The following is a 23,966-nucleotide window of genomic DNA, read 5'->3' as shown; positions in this document are numbered from 1 at the left end:
ATGATAAAAAAAAATATCCCACGGGATTTTTCTAAATCAGTCGTTCATCTCCGCCTGTTCCCGTCTTGGACTTTTATTGTGGAATTTTTCCCACAAATGGACGTGCATTCCGGTTCTATTTTGGCCGTTTACGGTGCTCTACTACGCGTTCAGATTTGCATCAGACTGCCGGAAGTCAATAAATAACTTGAAACTGATTAATGCTTTTTATGGCTCTGATGTAGGTTATAATTTATGAATTATAATCTCCAAACAGTGCAAATGAACCATAATCAAGTATTTTCAAGTTGTGAAACAGAAAATGATTTTACATTTCATCATTTATCATAGCACTCGATTTAAAAGATTGATTTAGTGACATTAAAAGGGATTCTACTGAGACTATTTGTTTTTACTAAACAAATGAAATAGACAAAACTGTATTTATGACAACCATTATATGAAATGCAATCTAAAATAAGAAATATGTTCAAATAAATAAGCAAACTCATTTGCTGTATTTCATTGTATACACTAAAACGTGCTATTCGTAACAGCCTTTATGAATGTAAATATGATTTTTGACTTAAATATGACTTTAATGCGTGGTTTGGTTTTCAGTGCATGAGTGTTAAATTTCAACACTAGGCTACAATGTGCGTTTTCATATGTTTTGCGTTACATTCATATGTAGGCTACCTTCATATATGGCCACATAATAAATCGCTGAGGATGTCCCACATACACTGGAAAAGCAGGACGCGCCGCAGAAATGAGATCAACTCCGCACCGATGGAAATGATGCCGTGCGTGTGAACTGAATTCCAGTAGAGGGCTCCCTTTTGTCTGTTCAAAAAGAAAGAATTATGTTCTGTAATTGTCGTATTAGGGGGAAATTATTATACTGTTATGTAATGCATAAAAACTACCAGCCTCTGGCTTCTAGCCATTCAGATGATGTCTTTTCCATTTATTTAATCTGATTTTTATCCTCTTAGTAAAATCGAGAGTTCAGACAAGCAATTGGAAGTCAGTTTATATTGCTTACAAACATCTGTCAGTCTATATACAGGTGACAGATGACATTTCTTAAGAGAAATGTTAGTAAAAATTGCTTTAATGTTAAATACCATCTATGTGGTTGAGGTTTCCTCATTACCTTCTCAGTTTTTAAGTCACTTCTCATTTCATGTCTTTTTTTAAGTTTCATTCTCACTATACTCTGTAATTTACAGGATAACATCAAGTTTAAACCTTCAAAACTCAGTAGCCAACGTTTGTTGGATTTTTAAGTAAAAATATGTGAATAAATTGGTTCCAAATTAAAACCTGCAGTTTCTTTGTCACATTTTCATTACCACTTTGAAATTAATTTGAAGAAAATTGAGCTGAAAAACATTGAAGTTTCTCCACTAAAGGACCGTTCTCAGTTAAAGGACAGGATATAGTTTTTCACTGAGTAATTTATTAACTTATGGACAGTGCTATCTATCTATCTATCTATCTATCTATCTATCTATCTATCTATCTATCTATCTATCTATCTATCTATCTATCTATCTATCTATCAACACTACCAGTCAAAAGTATTTCAACAGTAAGATTTTTAATGTCTTTAAATAACTCTTTTCTGCTCATCAAGCCTGCATTTACTTGATCCAAAGTACAGCAAAAACATTTACAATTTTAAAATATTTTAATTATTTAAAATATCTGTTTTCTATTTTAATCTATTTTAGAATGTAATTTTAAAGTGATTTCAAAGCTGATTTTTTTAGCATTATTACTCCAGTGACATGATCCGTCAGAAATCACTCTAATATTCAGATTTGCTGATTATATGAAAACAGCTGAGTAATTTTTTTCAAGTTTCTTTGATGAAAAGAAAGTTCAGAAGAACAGCATTTATCAGAAATAGAAATTTCTTTAAGCTTTAAGCTTTTAATTAGTATAGTGTATAGAGAGCATAAAAATATTGATAATAACAATAACACATGTTTCTTAAACAGCAAATCAGCATATTAAAATGATTTCCGAAGGATCATGTGACATTGAAGACTGGAGTAATGATGTAATGAAGTTCTGCTTTGATCACCAGAATAAATTACATCTTAAAATATTTTCAAATAGAAAGCAGTTATTTTAAATAGTAAAAATATGTCACAATATTACTGCTGTATTTTGATCAAATAAATGCAGGATTTGTGAGTAGAAGGGACTTCTTTAAAATACATTAAAAATGTTACTGTTCAAAAACTTTTGTCTGGTAGTGTAGGTAATCAGCGTAGCTGAGTTTTATTCACTAAACTCTGTCTGGTCCATCTACACAGGTTCACAGGGCGGGTTGGTTTACAGTGCCCAGACAAAGGCAAGGCTGTTGATTGGTTACCAGTTGGCCCATTCACATGTAAATCAGCCCTCATAAATGTCCCCCTTCAATCGCCCACTTTGCACAGTATATGTAGTGCTTGTTAGCACAGACTTTTGTCTCGAATTGAACCCGCCGACCATCTGCCCCCCATTCAGACTTTCTCTCAGCGGTCTCAAAACTGCAGCAATATGGCCCCTGCGTCCCGCAGCAACACACACGAGGAGGACTATTACGGAATAAAAGACAGAAAGGTACACAACGCATCTTTTTAATCACACAATCAAGTTTATTGACGCTTTCCACAAGTTAAACGCATTTCTCTCTCTCTCTTCAGACGAGGAAGCCGCTGGTGGAGAAGAAGAGACGCGCCCGCATCAATGAAAGTTTACAAGAGCTGAGGCTACTGCTAGCCGACCCGGATGTAAGTTTATTTAGCGCTTCTCAAAGCATCTGTGCCCAGCATAAACATACAGCGCTAAGAGAGTCTTAACGTCGGTGTTTATTTATTTAATTATGTAGGCGCAGGTAAAAATGGAGAATGCCGAGGTGTTGGAAATGACCGTGAAGCGCGTGGAAAGTATCCTGCAAAACAAAGCGAAGGGTAAGAAGAGCTTTTCACACAGGCCTTCATCTAAAAAAAAAAAAAAAAACACACCGAGTTGTACGTATTTTGGTCGTGACGTCACGCCGCTTTTCTCCTCCGCAGAAGCTGACAGCGTGAACCGCGAAGCTAACGAGCGGTTCGCCGCGGGGTACATCCAGTGCATGCATGAGGTGCACACCTTCGTGTCAAGCTGTCCGGGAATCGACGCGACCATCGCCGCCGACCTGCTGAACCACCTCCTGGAGTGCATGCCTCTGAACGACGAGGATCGCTTTCAGGACATCCTGTCAGATCTCATGTCGGACTCTAGTAATTGTGGCACTTGGCCTGGCGAGGCGATGTACGCCGCGTTGTCGCCCGGAGGCAGGAGCGTGGTCAGCAGCGGCTCCTCAGCCCTGTCCCCGGCCCCCTCCACCACCTCCAGCGACGACCTTTGCTCTGACCTGGATGACACGGACACGGAGCACAGCCGAATCTCGGCGGACGCCAGGGAACAAGCGCCAAGCGTGCCGACTATGTATCCCTCTAAGTCCATGTGGAGACCTTGGTAGATGTTTCTGGAGATCCCAGTTGATTCATGAACAGTATATTCTTTAGTTTAGAGCTATTAAAACATCCAATAGTCCAGGAGCACCTTTATGATAAGACCATGGACAGTTCTAGGTATAGGGCAGCTGCAACATTTTCTTATCTTTTGTCATCGACCTGTGGATACCCCTCAGAAGCTCTTCTTGGTGCAGCAATGTGCATTTCAAATCCAGTTTAACACAAAAAGTTCGTATTTTATTTAATTGTTTTTGTATAAGCTAAGTTAAAACAACACTGTAAGGATAAATAATATTTCTAGGGAGTGTCTTCCCGTCTCTAATTATTGTAGGCTAGGGTGTATATATTTCAATGTCGTTGCCGTAGATATAGATCTCTGGCATTTAAGAAAAAGATGTATGTTATCATTTATGATGAAGCAATTTTGAAATAAATGTCAGATGTAATGACATTTTAATGTGTTTTATATGTGATTGTGATTTCAATAAAACGTTTTGATTTCCACAATGCAAATTGTTATCTTTAAATCTAAGGCGAATTTGAAGCTTTTCGCGGAATTGACACAGCATATGTTATCCCGTTTTTAGGCAGCTGCAATTGCTTTGATGAAATAGCCAGAGAATGTAACCTACTTTATCACACCTTCTCCATTATTTCTGAAAGTGTGAATGTCCGCTTTAGGTGTTTTGGCCCCTCAGACGTGTAAAACGTAACACCTCAATGACGGTTAACAACCAGCGCAGACACTATGACTGGCACGATAGGTGTCGTGTGGTGCTGAAGATCATGTCCGTTGAAGACTACGTGTTACTAGTCAAGTCTGTCATCCAAAAATAGGTAAAGCAAAACCTAGATGTTTGTAGATTTATTTAATTATGACATTTTGAGGGAAAACATTATTATATTATGTATTTTCCTCAGAGACAGACCATAACCTGCAACTTTGCTCATGGTTTCTGTGACGTTTGACAGACGACTCTTCAGTCTGAAAACTATAGAAATGTCCATGACAAATTAAGTTAATTTAAATGACCTTTCCATGGGGTGAGTTGACATGTTCAAATGAAATGTAAATAGATTTGCATAAAACATACAAAAACATATAGCCTACAGGCCTAGATATGTTATATATCAGAAAATGGTTGAGTAACATCTAAAAATAAGATTACTTAAAATGAGCTTGCTAATAGTTTGTAACTAATAGGTAAGTCACTCAACTTCACTCATGATTTCCTTAATGTTTGACCAACTGATAGCTTACTGTAACGACTTTTCAGCCTGAAAAAAATCACCATAGAAATGTCTTTGAAAAATTTATATAAATTAAATGAGTTGGGTTGACATCAAATCTAAATAACTTTGCATGAAACATGTATAGGCCTAAGGAACTATAATCTAGTGTATCTAAGAAAACTGGTTGAGTAACCACCAAAAAGTAAGATTACTTGTATCTAATTAGCTAACTAATAGTATTTTGTAAGGAACAGACAATAAAACCTGCAACCAACATTAATAGGCCTGTATCAACTGCTAATGGTTTCTGTGATGTTTGACAGATGACTCTTCAGTCGGAAAACTATAGAAATGTCCATGACAAATTAAGTTAATTTAAACGACCTTTCCATGGGGTGAGTTGACATGTTCAAATGGAGTCTAAATAGATTTGCATAAAACATACAAAAACATATAGCCTATAGGCTTAGATATAATGTTATATATCAGAAAATGGTTGAGTAACATCAAAAAATAAGATTACTTAAAATGAGTTTGTAACTAATAGGTAAGTCACTCAACTTCACTCATGGTTTCCGTAATGTTTGACCAACTGATAGCTTACTGTAACGACTTTTCAGCCTGAAAAAATTACCATAGAAATGTCTTTGAAAAATGTATATAAATTAAATGAGTTGGGTTGACATCAAATCTAAATAACTTTGCATAAAACATGTATAGGCCTATGTATATTTTAAGGAACTATAATCTAGTGTATCTAAGAAAACTGGTTGAGTAACCACCAAAAAGTAAGATTACTTGTATATTAGCTAACTAATAGTATTTTGTAAGGAACAGACAATAAAACCTGCAACCAACATTAATAGGCCTGTATCAACTGCTAATGGTTTCTGTGACGTTTGACAGATGACTCTTCAGTCAGAAAACTATAGAAATGTCTATGATAAATTAAGTTAATTTAAATGACTTTTCCAGGGGGTGGGTTGACATCTTCAAATGAAGTCTAAATAGCTTTGCATGAGACATACAAAAACGTATAGCCTAAACAAGGCCTACATATAATTTAAGGTAACTATATCATAACATAACTTAGTATATCTCAGAAAACAGTTGAGTAACCACCAAAAAATAAGCTAATAGTTTGTAACTAATTGGTAAGTCAGTCAAATTCACACATGGTTTCCATAATGTTTGACCAACTGTAATGACATTTCAGCCTGAAAAAGAAAAATACTATAGAAATGTCTATGAAAAATTAATTTAATTTAAATGACTTGGGTTGACATCAAGTCTAAATAATTTTGCATAAAACACACAAAAACATGAAAAATTAAGTTAATTTAAATGATTTTTCCAGTGGGTTGAAGTCGTCAAATGAAGTCTAAATAACTTTGCATAAAATGTACAAAAACATCATTTAAGGTACCTATATTGTAACACAGTAGCTATATTTCAGAAAACGTACGAAAAAGTATGATTACTTCTATATAATGTATAGCTAATATATAAGCTAGTATTTTGTAAGGGATGCATCACAAAACCTAAAACTAACATTAATAGGTAAGTCCATCAACTTGATGGTTTTGTAACTTCTGACTGACTGATAGCCAATGGTAACGACGTTTCAGCCTTAAAAAAGATATTTTATTCTATTTGCTATAGAAATGTCAATGAAAATTAAGTTAATTGAAATGACTTTCCAGGGATGGGGTGACATATACAAAAACGTGTATCTACATCCTAAATTTGTGTAAAACGGTTGATAACCGCCATACTTGCGCACGAACAAAAAGACTAACAACAGTTAGTCAGAGTTTGTAAAACAGACACTCGCCTCTTTCTTTAGGTTTTAAGTAGGCTAACATTAAACTGAGGTTACTTAAATAGTATTTGTTGGTTTCTGTTTAAATCAATCGTCGACCAAAACCAAATATCAGTCCCATTGCTCCAAATGAGCATATCACTAATTTACCACAAACCCATTTGGAAGTTTTCTACAACCAGCGCGTTTGATGTAAATACGTATTAACTCTTTTAAATCCACATATACTGTTCGCAGACTGTTGACAGGTTGTATTACCACTGCTTTCATCGGGTCGGGGCCGGATTTTCGGCATCTGAAGGTTGTCGTCTTAGTAGGAGGCCTGAGGGAACCATTCACACCTTGGACTCAAATTGGCGCAGGTGTGAAAGAGAGGAACTAGCGCGCCTTTCATGTGTGGAGGAGTGGAGGCACAAACTTATGGGAAGCCAAACAACCCAAAAGTGGGACGAAACAGCGCGGTATTACAGTGCTCGCGCCGCGCTGACATGTCATCTGCGCGGCCCAATGGACCGAGCCGCGCGACCGACTCGACAGCGCATGGAACACGTGTTTGCTAGCGCCACCCAATGGGCAGCGCGGCGCGAGCACTGTAATACCGCGCTGTTTCGTCCCACTTTTGGGTTGTTTGGCTTCCCATACAAACTCCTGTCTGGGTGCGCGGCGAGAGGCTGATCACATGAAGGGAAGTTGTGCGTCGGATCGGATGTGCGCTGTATAATAATAAAAAACCGCTGTAACGGTCGTCTGACTTTGAACATATGGCGCAGAAAAAAGGGCCCCTCTGTTCCAACGGTCCATTTGCGCAGGACTGGGTTGGACTGACGTCTTATTATCAGCACAACAACATACTGAAAATAGGAATTTTATACACACACAAAAAAACTTACGTTCTCTGATTTACATTTTTTCATTAAAAATAATTTATTTGATCAAAAATCCAGAAAAAAACGTAAGATTGTTTTATATATGCATATATTTTGAAATGTAATTTATTCCTGTGATGCAAAGCCTAATTTTGTACTTTTTTCAGGATATGAAAATAAAGAGTTTAAAAGAACAGCTTTTATTTAAAATATATAAATCTTTTGTAGCAATTTTTTTCCAAAGAAATCCATGCTTTTATTCACCAAGGATGCGTGTGTTAAATTGATAAAAAGGGACAGCAATGACTTATATTGTTAGAAAAGATTTCTATTTTAAGTAAATGCTGTTCTTTTTAATTTTTTATTCATCAAAGAATCCTGAAATGAAAATCACATGTTCTAAAAAAAAAATTAAGCAACTGTTTCATTGACAATAAAAGTAATAAATCAGCATATTGCAATGATTTCTGAAGGAGATGCTGCACTGGTGTAAAGGCTGATGAAAATTCAGCTTTGCATCACAGGAATAAATTATATTTTAAATATATTAAAACAGAAAACCATTACTTTAAACTGTAATAATATTTAATAATATTACAGTTTTTCCTGTATTTCTGATCATAAGAGAATTCTTTAAAAAACATAAAAAAATCTTACTGATCCAAAACCTTTCAACAGCAGTATATATATATATATATACACACACACACACACACACACACACACACACACACACACACACACACACACACATATATATATATATATATATATATACACACACACACATATATATATATATATATATATATATATATATATATACACACACACACACACACATATACATATACATATATATATATATATATATATATATATATATATATATATATATATATATATATATATATATATATTAGAGAACTTAGAGTTGCCTATAAAAAGCAGTTTATCTAAATTTAATTTTATAGAATTTTATATATTTAAAGCAGTTCTAACAAAATATAGACAGTAGACAGAAATATGACAGCTGACTTAAAATAAATCCAAAAAAGTTTAATCTAGCCTGTGTAAAAATACGTGATCAGGGCTATTTAATTCGTTTCAATTTCAATTTTCATTACATTTGTCTTAAATATAACAAGAAACAAACAAGAGAATTTCTACAAAATAGACTTTAATTCAAATTCACTTCAGTATTAAGAAACATCGTAAATTCACGAGTTTTGAAAGTGACAGAATGCAAGCACATTTATTCACAACGTGGGCTAAACGTTGCTTTCTCAACAATAAGAGCTTAATGTCAAGTTGACCTCCACATTAGTGTTTTAGCTATTTTCAAAACACAGACCTTCGAACCTAATTCTGAAATCTCATTCTGCCCATATGTCCCTAATAAGGTGCGTTGTGCTGTGGATTTATGGTAATTGTGGTCGTACAGCAGGTTTTCACAGGTTAGGTAGCGACAGTGGGCGAGATCAAGACTTCTGTCTGTGTGGCTTATAAAAGAGAAGAAATTTAACACTGAGCTTCTACATTGCAACAGACCATCAGACAGCCAGTCTGAACAAGACAACAGCACCTAAACTCTTAAGCCTCAAATACTTTTCACATAAATTCACCTAATGCTACTAATGCAATGAATTGCATTAAGCTCTCAACACATTCACTGTCAGAGCAAATAAGCTGCAAGTGCTAAAGCAATGTGATGTGACCTAGTTATTGTGGTTTGCGCCAAAAAGTACGTCACATCTGTCCGAGTTTTAATAAATAATACTTCAGCTCATAAAAGTCCTCAGTGTTAAATTGTGAATTTGAAAGGATATCAGAAACATATCCAACGACACAACTATCAAACACCAGAAGAATTGTTTCAAGAGCTTGTACGCCTATTTAGAAGAAAAAAACATACATATAAAATAGTTTCTTTACAAAAATTCTAAAGAAGAAATAAGTTAAAGACTGTTAGTGAAACACTGAAAAGGAATCATAATTCCTTAATGTTACAATCTAACAGTAATGGTCATTGAACAGCACAGAGTCTGGCTTTAGTGACAGTTTGGACTGTCTGGAAATAATTAATTCTCTCACTCATTCCTGTATTTACACATCTGTACACATTTACACGAACACATTCACACAATCGAGCAAAGAACGAGTCTTCGTGAAAGTCTGAGGCCGCGGCAGAAGCATTTGTTTGATGCTTGAATGTCCGCTTTGTCTGCTCAGACGAGGTCTGTTTTCTTCCAGGTGGACAGACGGGTTCAGTTTATGTGACAGGACCGGGACAGCCATGTGTCTCTGAGTGTGTAGAGTCTTCGCTGTTATTGGCTGGAGGCACACTGACATCACTGCTTTCTGCTTCTCCCATGTGCAGATCCGGTCGATCCTCCTCTGCTAGGGTTTCACTGACCTCTTCACAGCCGACACACGCCTGGAAATAAACACAGATATTAGTCGACATTGAGACTTGTAAGGCTTGATTTTATCCATCTGGAATTGACCAGATAGTGAAATGTGGTCAGAGTTATTACTTTTTAATTGTAATTTTACTGAAAATTCCAGTTGAGGTCAAAAGTTTTCATACACCTTGCAGAATCTGCAAAATGTTAATTATTTTACCAAAATAAGAGGGATCATACAAAATGTGTGTTATTTTTTATTTAGTACTGATCTTAGTAAGATATTTCACATAAAAGATGTTTACATATAGTCCACAAGAGAAAATAATAGTTAACCCATTCAAAAGTTGACATACACTTGACTCTTAATACTGTGCTGTTTAGCTTTTTTGTGTATTTGAACCCTTTCCAACAATGACTGTATGATTTTGAGATCCATCTTTTCACACTGAGGACAACTGAGGGACTCATATGCAACTATTACAGAAGGTTCAAACACTCACTGATGCTTCAGAAGGAAAAAATGCATTAAGAGCCAGGGGTGAAAACTTTTGAACCGTGTAATTTTTAAAAAATATTTTGCCTAAATATAATTTTGTTTCATTTAGTACTGGTCCTTAGATGCTACAGGCAAAATAAGTTAAATTTACCCTGATCTGCAAATTCGAAAAGTTTACACCCCAAGCTCTTAATGCATTGTGTTTTCTTCTCAAGCATCTGTGAGCTATGAACCTTGTGTAATAGTTGTATATGAGTCTCTTAGTTTTCCTCAGTGTCAGAAGATGGATTTCAAAGTCATAAAGTCACTGATGGAAAGGGTTCAAATACATATAATTGCTGAAAAAACAGAATTTGTGGGACCTGAAGGATTTTTCTGAAGAACAGTACAAACAAAGGAAGTATGAACAACTATCACTAAACAAACAAACAAAAAAAAAAACAAAAAAAACAGCTGATCATTCAGAAAAAAAAAAAACTATTAAAAAGCGTATGTAAACTTTTGAACAGGGTAATTTTTTATAAACTCAACTATTATTTTCTCTTGTGGACTATATGTAAACATCTGTAATGTGAAATATCTTATTCAGGTCAGTACTAAATAAAAAATAACATGCATTTTGTATGATTTCTCTTATTTTAGTAAAATAATTAACATTTTGCAGATTCTGCAAGGTGAATGTAAACATTTGACCTCAACTGTATGTATGTAACTATATGTACAAAAACACATTTTTATTGCTGAATTGTTTATATTTCTTAAGAAGCAAGTTAGCATATTTGAATGACTTCTAAATGATCATGTGACATTGAACAGACCCCAAACTTTCAAACGGTAGTATACATCTTGTAGGCATCAAAATTAAGACACAATTCATGAATTTATGAATGTATACAAACCTTGACGTCGATGGCTTTGGGCAGCCCACCTCTCCTCATCCAGGGATGCACCTCCGCCAGCTCTCTCTTCTGCTCTTCTGTAAAGCGCGGCTGACTTTTCTGCATCTGTCGCAACTTCTCTCTGTCCTCCCTTAGAACCTTCTGGATGTCACTGCAGAAGGGAAAATATGTTTGTAATTTAGTGCCAAGCCAGCATCTATGATTATTTTCATGGTAAAAACCACTTCAGAATACAGGATTAAAAGGGTCATGAACTGAGAAGCCAAAATTCCATTGTTCTTCTAAAATGTGACCCTGGACCACAAAACCAGCCTTAAGTCGCTGGGGTATATTTGTAGCAATAGCCAAAAATACATTGTATGGGTCAAAATTATTGATTTTTCTTTGATGCCAAAAATCATTAGGAAATTAAGTAAAGATCATGTTCCATGAAGATTTTTTGTAAAATTCCTACTATAAATTAGGGCTGGGCGATTTGGCCTAAAATCAAAATCTCGATTAATTGAACATTTTAACCCGATTACGATTAATGAACGATTATTTTATTCATTAATAAAATTATATTTAATTATATTTAAATAATATTTATTTTTTTGCCCTCATAGTTCACTGTCAAGTTTTGTACAGTAAATATGCGCACATATTACAAGTGAGAGATTTTTGAATGAAGGGTGCACACACACTATATACTATCTATGATTATTTATTGAACATCAGTGTTGAACAACTGAAATTAAAGCACACATTGCTTAAAATGAAAAGTCACATTTTTCTTAAATTAGTGAAAATAAATAACTTGCACTTTTGGAAACAAAATAAATTATTTATAAAATAATAATAAATATTAAAAGTAGAAAATAAGCAGTATCTCTTCTAAATAAAATTACTCTTGTATATCCTGTAAATACTTTTTACTGTATAAATACTGTTTAAGCTCTCCATCGACATGTCGGCGGAATAACGCAACGTAACGGAGCGGGGTCACGTGACTCCACACGCAGTAGTGTTTTTAAGGGAAAGTAATTGAAATAATTGACCTGGAAAAATTTGATCGATTATAGGTTCTGAATGTCGATTTCGATTACTTTTCGATTAATCGCCCAGCCCTACTATAAATATATCAAAATGTAATTTTTGATTAGTAATGTGCATTGTTAAGAACTTAATTTGGACAACTTTAAAGGTGATTTTCTCAGTATTTAGATTTTTTTTGCACCCTCAGATTCCAGATTTTCAAATAGATGTATCTCGGCCAAATATTGTCCTAATCTAACAAACCATACATCAATAGAAAGCTTATTTATTGCGCTTTTCTGAATTATGGAGTGAGATACATTTGACTCTAATATGTCAAAAAAAAAAAAAAAAATTAAACAAGAATTTTGAAACTGACTTCAGTGTCTAGATTTTTGTACTAGATTAATTAATGCCTCAGTTGCATATTTCAACCTAACATTTTAGAAAACTTGCAATGCAACAAATGTTTGCAATTTTCAGTGTAACCAATTAACTGGGTAAGTGAGGTGATAATAACTATATCATGTACTGAGTATTTATGCATCCATCTATAAGGGATGTAGGCTGTCAAACATACACAAGTGTTAGCCAATCATAACATTGAGCGTTTACTTCAGAGTGTACAATCCGCCATGTCTATTTAAACAGCGTTCTGATGAGGGGGGTTAAAAACGGCACACAAAATAGCTATTACTTCTAAATTATGAAGTTTTTTGATATCAAAATCTTGACAGCATTATAAGAACAGTACAAACTAAAAAAGGCAGTTCATGACCCCTTTAAAACCTATAAACCTATTTTCACTTGAAACCGAAAGTGGTTTGACTGGTTTGTTAATGATTTCAAACGAATAAAACGCAAACATACACCACTTGATCAGCAGCTAAGTTTAGTCAAACACATGTATATTGCGCCCCCTATTGGACATATCTTTAACCTCCTATTGTATTTACAGAATTAGTTCACTTCAAGAACAAAAATGTACAGATATTTTACTAATGTCTTTCATTCTTCAGTCACATAGAAAGTATGTTTTCTGAGGAACACATTTCAGGAATTTTCTCCATATAATGGAATTCTATGGTGTCTGTGAGTTTGAACTTCCATATGCAGTTCAAATGCAACTTCAAAGGGCTAAAAATGATCCCAGCCAAGGAAGAAGGGTCTTATCTAGCAAAACAATCTAAAAAATGTGCGATTTATACACTTTTTAAACACAAATGCTTGGGTTGTCTAGCTCTGCAATGTGCATGCATACTCTGTGCACCTCCTCCAACTTCAAAATCGCCGTTTTACCTTTGTTTTTGTAAAGGGCGTTTGACCTTCTTTGCACGTTTACTTTGTACTTCTGCGGCAATGTAGGAGGATTTTGAAGTTGGAGGAGAAAATGAGATGTGTTTCAACATACCCCAACTGTATTGAACCAGAATACAGTTTACATGCAGAGCTAGACAAGACAAGCATTCGAGGTTAAAAAGCATATAAATTGTACATTTCTTTAGAAAATATCCAATCGTTTCACTAGACAAGACCCTTCTTCTTTGTCTGGGATTATTTAGAGCCCTTTGAAGCTGCATTTAAACTGCATTTTGAAAGCTCAAACTCACAGGCACCACAGAAGTCCACTATATGGAGACAATTCCTGAAATGTTTTCCTCAAAAAAAAAAAAGATTTCTTTATGACTGAAGAAAGAAACACATGAACATCTTAGATGACAAAAGGGTGTGTAAATCAGTTTGAAAATTAAGTGTGGGTCTGACAGGAAGGTAAAAGACTTCCTTTCTAGATTGCATCGTTCTATTAACATGACAGTTGGTTTCACATCTTCAAACACAGTATAGACTACATAACAACTGCTACTAGAGCTCTAAAAATGAAGGGCAGGAAGGGAGGGGGATTGGTTGGTTACTGGTAAGCGGGCATTACTACTAGTAAAGTGGGAGGGGGTCTATTTCTTCTCTTAGCCCACTCACCGAGATGGTAACTGGTATGACATCATTACATCTTCGTCCACGTTAGCCATGAGCAGCCACAGTGGGTCCTGCAGTACATACTTGATCAGGGTCTCACTCCCATCCAGCGCCCCAGAGCCCGAACCACAGCCTTGCCCCTTGGCCTTATGGGACTTCTGAGAGGAATCCACACTGCCGAAGTAGTTACTGCTGTTGTTGCTTGTGTTGCTGCTTCCTGAGGAAGTAAAAAAAAAAAGTGTGATGAGAGAAGTTGACCTTTTGACCAGCACAGTTTTATCATGGAAAGCATGTATGAGAAATCAAACTGAATATTTTAAGGAAGTGGGAATGCATGTTGTTTATTGTGGTCTTAGAATATGAGGTTCTTCCGCTTTTTGAACCATTGAAGAACATCAAAATATATAACAACAGTATACAATATTTGTACCGCATTTTGTAGACTGGTGTGCGAACAGTCAAATGCATTTTTGGGTCAAAAGGCCCTTTATAATGAATCATAAGTGATCATAAGCAGCCTAATAGATCTAATAATGTTTGTTCACAACTGTTAACAGTCTTTATTGCTGATTGTTTACTTAAACAATAATATACATGAGAAATAATTGCAGTAAACGCAACATGCCATAGTTATGCGCATCAAGTTTGCATTTATTTGATCAAAAATACAGTCAAAATTGAAAAATATTATTACAATTCAAAACAACTGTTTAATATATTTCAATGTATTTCTGTGACGGGAAAGCTGAATTAAATAGTCAATGCATGGTCCTTCAGGAATAATGAAATAATACTGCCCTCCAAAGGCAAAGTGCAGTAACTATGCCAACACTGAAACTGAGAAAAATGCCTTTAAAGTTTTTACGCCAGCTAGTCAAACATGTTGACACTCTGGTTTCTCTGAAACAGGACAAAACTGAACCAGGAGACTTTGAAACAAGACAAAACAGTTGTCACAAAGTCCATTTTAAGCCTTAACTCAATTTTGACCAAATGTGTAGTTACTGCACTTTGCCTTTGGAGGGCAGAATAGTAATATGCTGATCTTCTATTATTATCAATGTTGAACACTGTTGTGCTGCTTAATATTTTTGTGGAAACTATGATGCATATTTACAGTATTCATTTATTTGTAACATCAAAATGTCTTCACAGTCACTTTTTATTAATTTAATGTGTCCTGTACCACTGTAAACTTCAAAACTCACCAGTTCTGCTGGCAGACCCGCCGCTAGCAGAGGTTCCACAGCCGTTGGACCCAGAGCCCATGGAGCCTGAGGTGGCAGAACTGGTGCCGGAGCGCGAGTCCTCTGGGAGAATGTCCAGCAGGTCACTAGATGAGGAGAATGCATCGCTATGCTGACCGTCAACAGGTGACCCTTCAACCTGAAAAACAACAAAAATGTAGAACATAAACTCCATTAATTTATTATCTTGTATCTTTACATAACTAATGAATGCTGATTTTCCAATACTAAACCACAGTGTTAAGTAAAGCATCTAAATCACTTTGAATATGCCAAGTGGTTTCAATTCACAACTTTTCACTATTCTGAAAAGACACATTCGCACATCTATAAACATAACTGCATAGTTGTTTGATTGCTATTTTCATCTCCTGCATACCAGTTGCTCATTAAAAAAATATATACAAAGACATCCCAGAACTGCTTCTTAGCTCAAAACAATGGATGCAAGCTTTTAAAGTGGCATGGTTGATGCAGTTGGAGGTAGTATTTTTATTTAAATGTATTTAAATATTTATGAAAATACATAACTTCATATCCTCTCAGGGAATCCTAAATAATTTTGCAGGCTTAAAAACCTAATGTGAACAATGCTATATTGGAAAAGTGAAGAAGATGGTATAACAATTTATAATAATAATAATTTTATTTATTTATTTGGAATATATTCTAACTATTATTTTTAATACAGAAGGAAGTGTGACATAATTTCTTGTTGGGGATCCTGAATAATTTTGCATGCTTAAAGCCTAATTTAAAGAATACTGCAAGCATAATCATTACATTTATTATTTGTATTATTATTATTACTTATTATAATTATTATTATTTTTTTAAACAGAAATTTTACTTTTGCAATAAAAATCTGCTACATTTTTGTTATAACACGTTTATTATTATTATTATTATTATTATTATTATTAATTATTTTTTTAAATAAAAATAGGCTGTTATAGTATTTGTCATTATTATTATTTATTATGATAAAATATATTTATAATAAAAAAATAAATAAAAATCAGTTAAATTTACATTATACAAAACATTTATTAATGTTATTATTATTTATTATGATTAATTATTTTTAAACTACATATTACTTTGGCAATTGCTGAAAATTGTTTGGCATAATATTTTCACATTTCTTCTTTTTTATTATAATTAATTATTTTAAAAATATAGATATTACAATTAATAACAATACAGTTACTTGCAATTTTTTTTTTAAAATACAGATATTACTTTTGCAATAATAATAATAATTTTGCACGCTCAAAAATCTAATGTCACTGCACCAAGACGCAAAACTTAAATTTGGATTGTCTTGCTTAAAAAAAAGTAAATACTGCCACCTGTTGGTCAATACTAAGTTTTGCATTTGAGTTTTTCTGTTTTTGTGTCAGTTGTTTGAACACCTTCAGATAAAATGAAATTAAGAAAAGTATTTAAAATGAACAGAATGGTCAAAAATTCAATGCAATATAAGATATGTGTGTCACAGAGTAAAATGAAAGATTCCCAACCAACCTGTGGCACATTCTTATCAGGTTTAGCTTGCACGGTAACACTTCCTGCCTTCTCCACACTACTGCTGCAGTTCGTCTGTGGTACAACAGATGGCGCCGCATTCTCCTGTCTCTCAGCAGAGCGTTGCGTCTCCTCTAACTGCAGCAGGTTGAGCTGCAAAGGCGAGCTGCAGCGCGACTGGAACAATGGCGGGGACGGCGGCCCGCCTCCACCCATGGACTGAGGGGTGGGGCTTCGAGAAGGCTCTTCCCTCAGCTCAGGCGGTTTTGGGGGGTTCTCGGGACACGTGAACGAAAACGGCTGTGGCGGAAATGGAGTCTGTGGGTTAAAGGGGTTCTGGGGGGTGAATTGGGTCTGTATGGTAAATGTAGATGGCGGAGGGAACGGCGCCTGGCCGGCAAAACTAGGTTGAGGCTGAAAGGTAGGCTGTGCGGGGAAACTTCCCTGCTTCGGGTAGAACGGCTGCTGTGGAGTGCCGCCCATCTGTGGGAACACATAGTTGGGCAGCACCAGTGCCACCATGGGCGTTACCAAAGGAGCCGAATATGGCGTCTGGATGGGCTGCATGGGGATGCGTGGATCCTGGCTGCACTGATTCTCCCCGAAGCCTGACAGTGGAGCATCCACCCTGGGCTGCATGCCGCCGGCTCCCGGGTACATCTGCAGCGGGTAAGCAGGCATCACAGCCGGATAGGCGATGGGGAAAGTGGATTGGGATGTGTCCGAGGGAGACCAGGAGGTCTGGTTGAGGCTCTGCAGCTGAGGTCTGGGCGGAGGTCTACGGCCGGAAGGAGTGCTATCGGATGACTCATTAGGCTTGATCCGCTTGGACTTGGTCTTCTTGTTACGGCCCCGGCGGGTTCCGGTGGTCTCATTGGCCCTCGTGCCGGAACCCTGCTTACAAGAGCGAACAGCGGGAACAGCTGCAGAGAAAAAGAGGAAACAATTATTAATTTAAATCATGCAAAGACTACTGTGATGCAACATTTTTGGATATTTACACTGATAAAAAAAGGTTTGCTATTTTATTATTTTATAATAATATCACTGTAAAATAATAAAATAGAAGTAATAGTAATAATAACAACTAATATAATAATAATATTCATTAGTTCTTATGAAATACTCATATATTGTTATAAATAATAGTGGTAGTAGTAGTAGTAGTGCTGCTATTAAATAAAAAAAATATTAAACAAAAAAGAAATTATAAAGTATATTTTACTTTTGTAATTTTCCTTTAAAAAATACTACTACTATTACTAATAATAATCGTGACAATAATAATAATAATAATATAATTTTTTGAATTATTATTATTATTATTACTACTATTATTATTATCATATTTTTACAGGAAATATTACAAAGTAAAAACTGTTTGTTTATAATAATAATAATAATAATAATAATAATAATAATAATAATTTTAATAGCATTTAAAAAAATATATAATATTTAAATAAAATATTCAGATATTATTATTATATTTTTCCAGGAAATATTACAAAAGTAAAATAATAATAAAATAAAGTGCAAACCATTTATTGTTTTGTTTAATTTTTAAATAATACTAGTACTAATTAATTATTATAATTTTTTTCATATATTACTATTAGTAGTAGTAGTAGTAAAATAATAAAAAAATAAGCAAAATAAGAAATTATTTGCTAATTTATTTTACTTTTGTAATATTTCCTGGAAAAAATACTACTACTACTACTACTACTATTACTAATAATAATCGTGACAATAATAATAATAATAATAATAATAATTTTTAAAATTATTATTATTATTATTATATTTTTACAGGAAATAAAAAAAATGCAAATAATGTGTTGTTTTGTTTAGTTTTTTATAATAATATGAATCATCATTTTTAAATTTTTCATATATTATAATTTATTATTATATTTTTACAGGAAATATTAGAAAAGTAAAATAAATACAAATAAATAATAATGTACTGTTTTATTTAAAATTGTAATGTAAAAGCCTTTTCACACCAAAAGCCTCAGGCTTAGAGAAAAGTAAATTCACGTCTGTACAGTAGACCAAAAAAAAAAGAAGAAAAAAAAAAAGGTCGACTCTAGCAAAAAAAAAAAGGAAAACAAATGTTAGATTATCTTGAGTAATTTTTGCTCATTATTATGGATAATTTGAATCATTGAAGATCGACAGCCAAGACATTGGTTAATAAAATTAATAAAATTAAGGATATTTGTATTAACATATTTAATTATAACTCGTTTGCGTTGAATTTCACAGTTTTTATTCATTTTGAGGAATACTGTATCTGTTTTTTCAGTGAGTGAGGTGAATAAATGCAAGTTCACATTTATTCAAGAGCTTAAGTAACATCTTACAATTTCTTACAACATGGGGACAGGAGAGCTTTTAATCAATAAATACTTTGGTCCCACTTTACATTAGGTGGCCTTAACTACTACTATGTAATTAATTACATTTAAATTAATCATTTGGTACAATGTACTTATTGTGTACATACATGTTTTTACATTGTATTTATATATATTTTTAAAAAACCTATATGTAATTACATTTGTAATTAATTTACGTAATTACCACTGTTGAACCAACCCTTACACCCTAACCCACCCTTAAACCTACCCATACCACCAAACCTGTCCCACATCCCACCTTAATAGAAGCAAAGGTGTTTTGCAATGCAATATTTTTTTATGTAAGTACATAATAGTTAAGGCCACCTAATATAAAGTGTGACCAATACTTTTTATTTAAAAAATAAAGTAACTCAGATATTTTCTTGTCAATTAAAAAGTAATGCGTTACTTTACTAGTTACTTGGAAAAAGCAATATTCTTACATAACATGCGTTACTTGTAATGCGTTACCCCCAACACTGTTAAGGATTATTTTTTTACTGGAAATATTACAAAAGTAAGATAAAGGTGCATATAATTTTTTTTTTAAATGTGTATTTTACACATTTTATATTTGTATATTAAAGAGGTCCTGTTATGCTCTTTTTCAAAATCCTTATTTTGTTTTGGGGGTGGTTTGAAAAACGCATTATTTTTTCACATAATTTGCATTACAATACCTTTCTCCTCAGCCTGGCACAAATGGCCCGATTAGTTCCGGGTTTAAAGGCCTGCCTTCTGAAAAACCAAATGTGTTGTGATTGGTTAGCTGTCCCACCGCGTTGTGATTGGCGAACAGCGTAGACTGCGTTTCAGTCCTGCCACGCCCCTTGCCAGAGCAGCAAGTTTCCTCAGCTACCTTATAGTTAAAGATACATCAAGGTATAGTTGATGCTACAGTAGTGTTGGGTCCTATGTCAGTCTGCCAGATAGCTGATACATGATATTATTGTTAATTTATTTAATTATTTACATACTTACTTTCATTGCCCGAAACCAGCTCCAGCATAAAGCTAAAAGCAGTCTTTTTTTTTTTTAAATATGACTTAATTTGTATTTAACATGACAATAATTGAAAAAAAAATAAATAAATTATTTGTCCCTACCCATCCCACAACCATTTGAATTTCCGCAGGCGGGATTTATTTTAATGATTTAATGACACCACAGCATCCAGAAAACAATGCTGTGTAGTCTAAAGCAGCCGTTCATTGTAGTTCTTGAAAAGTGATTTTTTTTAAAAAACTAAATATTTCCCTTTGGAGTGGACTTTGAGATTTGTACCTTTGTTTTATCCCCAAACATACTCATTGCACACTGACTAAAATTCAAAAAAGTGAAAAAGCATAATAGATACATATAAAATGCATAAAGGTTTTACAGAAAATATTACAAAAGTAAAATCAATAAAAGTAAAACAAAATACAAATAATTTCGTGTTTTGTTTAACTTTTTAAAATAAACAACAACAACAACAACAATAATAATCATCATCATTATATTTTTTATATTGTATACATTTTATATTTTTTATTTTAAGAATGATATTTTTACAGGAAATATTACAAAAGTAAAATAAAGGTGCAAATGATTTCTTGTGTTTCATATTTTTATACTTCTACTACTACTAATTATTATTATTATTTATTTATATTTTTATATTTTACACATTTTATATTTTTATTTTTTTATATTAAGAAAAGTAAAATATATAATAAAAGTAAAATAAAATGCATAGGCTAAAAGTAGCCAATGACAATACATGACAATAATTGAATAAAATTATTATTTGGCCCTTAAAGTTTTAAATATTACAAAAGTAAAATAAAATTAGTTGTTTTGTTTAACTTTTTTAAAATAACAACAACAACAACAATACTAATAATCATTATCATCATTATATTTTTTATATTTTACATTTTTTATGTATGGAGTTATATTTTTAGAGGAAATATTACAAAAGAAAAATAAAGGTGCAAATAATTCCTTGTTGTGTTTCATATTTTTTTATTACTACTACTACTACTAATAAGTATTATTTTTTTTTTATATTTTAAACATTTTATATATTTTTTTTATATTAATAAAAGTAAATTAATAATAAAAGTAAAATAAAATACAAATAATTTCTTGTTTTGTTTAATTCCTTAAAATAACAATAATCAATCATCATCATTTCTTTTATATTTTCCACTTTTAGGAATTATATTTTTACAGAAAATATTACAAAAGGAAAATAACTACTACTACTACTACTACTACTACTACTAATTATTATAATGGTCAGGATTACTACTACTATTATTATTACTATTATTATTTATATTAAATAAAAATACAAAATAAATTAACTGCACATTTATTTTACTTTTGTAATACTGACCTGTAAAAAAAAGTATTATTATTATTATTATGGTCATTAACAACAGTATAATTATTATTAAATACAAATATCAAACAAAATAAATTATTTCCACAATTTATATGTAAATGTAATTTTTTTTTTTACTTTTATAATACTGACCTGTACAAAAAGAGCATTAAAGAAAAAAATAAATGAATAAAAATAATAATTTAATTTACAGAATAGCTGTAAAATTGCAGTACTAATATTGATTATTTGTCTTCACTTTTGTATTTTTAAATGATCAGTTTATAAGCTTTCTTCATGACTGGGATGATGGTAGGCACCTGTTGCGTTCCCAAAACGCACATAAACGACACATTATAAACTCAGCATTTACTGTGAACCTCTCTGAGACACTAAGAACACTGGAAAAGAACACAGTGCTGTGCAGTTTTGTAAGATTCAGATGTACACTCAAACACTGCTTACCCTCAGATGCAACTTGTCCTTTCTGTCTCTCCAGATATTGGGAGCAGTCGGCTTTGAACGCATGCACACCTCGCAGCTCTCTGAAGCGGCTGAGGAAAGCCTGCTCTTCCTTCTGAGTGTGAGCCGCCAGAACCTGCTTGGTCAGGCCCAGTTTCTTGTAAGCCTCTCGCTCCTGATTTTGCGGCGAGACTGCGGCCGGAGGAACGGTGAGACCCTGACCTTCAGTGCCTTCAGCGCTGGGGACGTCTTCAATGATCTCTGCAAAGAACAAACACAAGATGCTTAATTCTCCAATGAGCAAAATGTTCTCGCAAAACACAGGTGACACGACCAGCACTTGTTTACGGGCTGCATCCAGGTCTTCTCAAGTTTATCTCATGCATGTAAGGATGGGAACCAGGGGAAAATGCAAGTACAGTGCATACATTATTGAAGCCCTGCCAGTGAGATTTGCACTGTTATTTTACTCATCAACTCAATCAAAAGGCTTTGCAATCAAATTTTTTTTTTTTGTCCCTATGTCATGGGAAGAATTTACTAACTTTGGAGTTTGGAAGAGAATTCTAGCTTTGAAGAGATGTGTCTTGTTGAGGATACGACTGAAACAAAAAAGGTGTTTTACCAAGGAACAGAAAGCACACATACAGCTCTAATACAGATAAACTAGCCAAAACCTTGTGAGCTGCATAGATAGCTTTTTATTTAGCTTTTATTTCATTTTGGATGCTCATTTCCCCAATTAGATGGCCATTTTGACAATTGCAGTCATCAAACAATAACACTAATAATTTACACTGAATACTGTTAAATGCAATTTTTAGCAAATATTAAAACAATCAATTGTTAATGCTTTTATTAATTGGTGTAAACAAAATATCATATATATATATATATATATATATATATATATATATATATATGTGACCCTGGACCACAAAACCAGTCATAAGGTTAAATTTGACAAAACTGAGATTTATACACCATATGAAAGCTCAATAAATAAGCTTTCTATTGATGTATGGTTTGTTAGGATCGGACAATATTTGACTGAGATACATCTATTTGAAATCAGAAATCTGAGGGTGCAAAAAAATCAAAAAGACTGAGAAAATCACCTTTAAAGTTGTCCAAATTAGGTTCTTAACAATGCATTTTACTAATCAAAAATTACATTTTGATATGTTTACAGTAGGAGTTTTACAAAAAATCTTCATGGAACATGAACTTTACTTAATTTCTTAATGATTTTTGGCATAAAAGAAAAATCAATAATTTTGACCCATGCAATGTATTTTTGGCTATTGCTACAAATATACCCCAGCGACTTAAGACTGGTTTTGTGGTCCAGGGTCATATATATATATATATATATATATATATATATATATATATATATATAATATATATATATATATATATATATTTGTAACATTCATAGCATAGAAATGTTGATCAGTATCTGCAAATTTATTTTTTATCATTTTAATTTATATTATAATTTTAAATTTGCTGTTTAATATGAAAAAATAATTTATAGAATACAGAATATGCTATAATACATAGAATACAAAAATATTTTTTTTTTATAGTAATGCAAAATTAAAAAGCAAACATTTTTATAGAAAATACAAACAAATATAGAAAAAACAATAAGTAAAAACAATATAGAATAATAAAAACAATATAGAATATAAATTAAATGTTTAAATGTTTTTATTTATTTCTGGGTGAAATAT

At 33.2% G+C, this 23,966-nt stretch overlaps 2 protein-coding genes across 3 annotated transcripts in view; one reads left to right on the top strand and one right to left on the bottom strand.

Moving 5' to 3' along the window:
- Nucleotides 1-2,350: 2,350 nt before the first annotated feature.
- On the top strand, nt 2,351-4,007 carry hes6 (hes family bHLH transcription factor 6). The gene is made up of 4 exons (XM_073849692.1): nt 2,351-2,601; nt 2,685-2,771; nt 2,870-2,951; nt 3,057-4,007. The coding sequence occupies exons 1-4, from the start codon at nt 2,539-2,541 to the stop codon at nt 3,503-3,505; spliced, it is 681 nt and encodes a 226-aa protein (XP_073705793.1). The 5' UTR covers nt 2,351-2,538; the 3' UTR covers nt 3,506-4,007.
- Nucleotides 4,008-8,584: 4,577 nt separating this feature from the next.
- per2 (period circadian clock 2) overlaps nt 8,585-23,966 on the bottom strand; it is a 49,233-nt gene continuing 33,851 nt past the window's right edge. The window contains exons 18-23 of one of the 2 annotated variants that reach the window (XM_073848955.1): nt 22,231-22,488; nt 16,987-17,909; nt 15,421-15,598; nt 14,216-14,429; nt 11,225-11,375; nt 8,585-9,858 (exon numbers count right to left, since the gene is read on the bottom strand). In XM_073848955.1, the coding sequence (XP_073705056.1) occupies nt 9,694-9,858; nt 11,225-11,375; nt 14,216-14,429; nt 15,421-15,598; nt 16,987-17,909; nt 22,231-22,488 (1,889 nt within the window). In that variant the 3' untranslated portion in view covers nt 8,585-9,693. The remainder of the gene's footprint in view (nt 9,859-11,224; nt 11,376-14,215; nt 14,430-15,420; nt 15,599-16,986; nt 17,910-22,230; nt 22,489-23,966) is intronic. The other variant, XM_073848954.1, reaches the window with a different exon arrangement.

Source organism: Garra rufa, chromosome 10 (genome assembly GCF_049309525.1).
Source record: "Garra rufa chromosome 10, GarRuf1.0, whole genome shotgun sequence".
Taxonomy (NCBI): Eukaryota; Metazoa; Chordata; class Actinopteri; order Cypriniformes; family Cyprinidae; genus Garra; species Garra rufa.
Note: the sequence above shows the minus strand (reverse complement) of the source record. Positions and strands in the feature narration are given on the sequence as shown.

What these genes read in the sequence shown, in the direction of transcription:
- hes6 (XM_073849692.1), top strand. Translation starts at nt 2,539, where the DNA reads ATGGCCCCTGCGTCCCGCAGCAACACACACGAGGAGGACTATTACGGA. An exon ending in TACTGCTAGCCGACCCGGAT is followed by an intron (nt 2,772 to 2,869) that starts GTAAGTTTATTT and finishes TTAATTATGTAG; the next exon opens with GCGCAGGTAAAAATGGAGAA. An exon ending in CCTGCAAAACAAAGCGAAGG is followed by an intron (nt 2,952 to 3,056) that starts GTAAGAAGAGCT and finishes TCTCCTCCGCAG; the next exon opens with AAGCTGACAGCGTGAACCGC.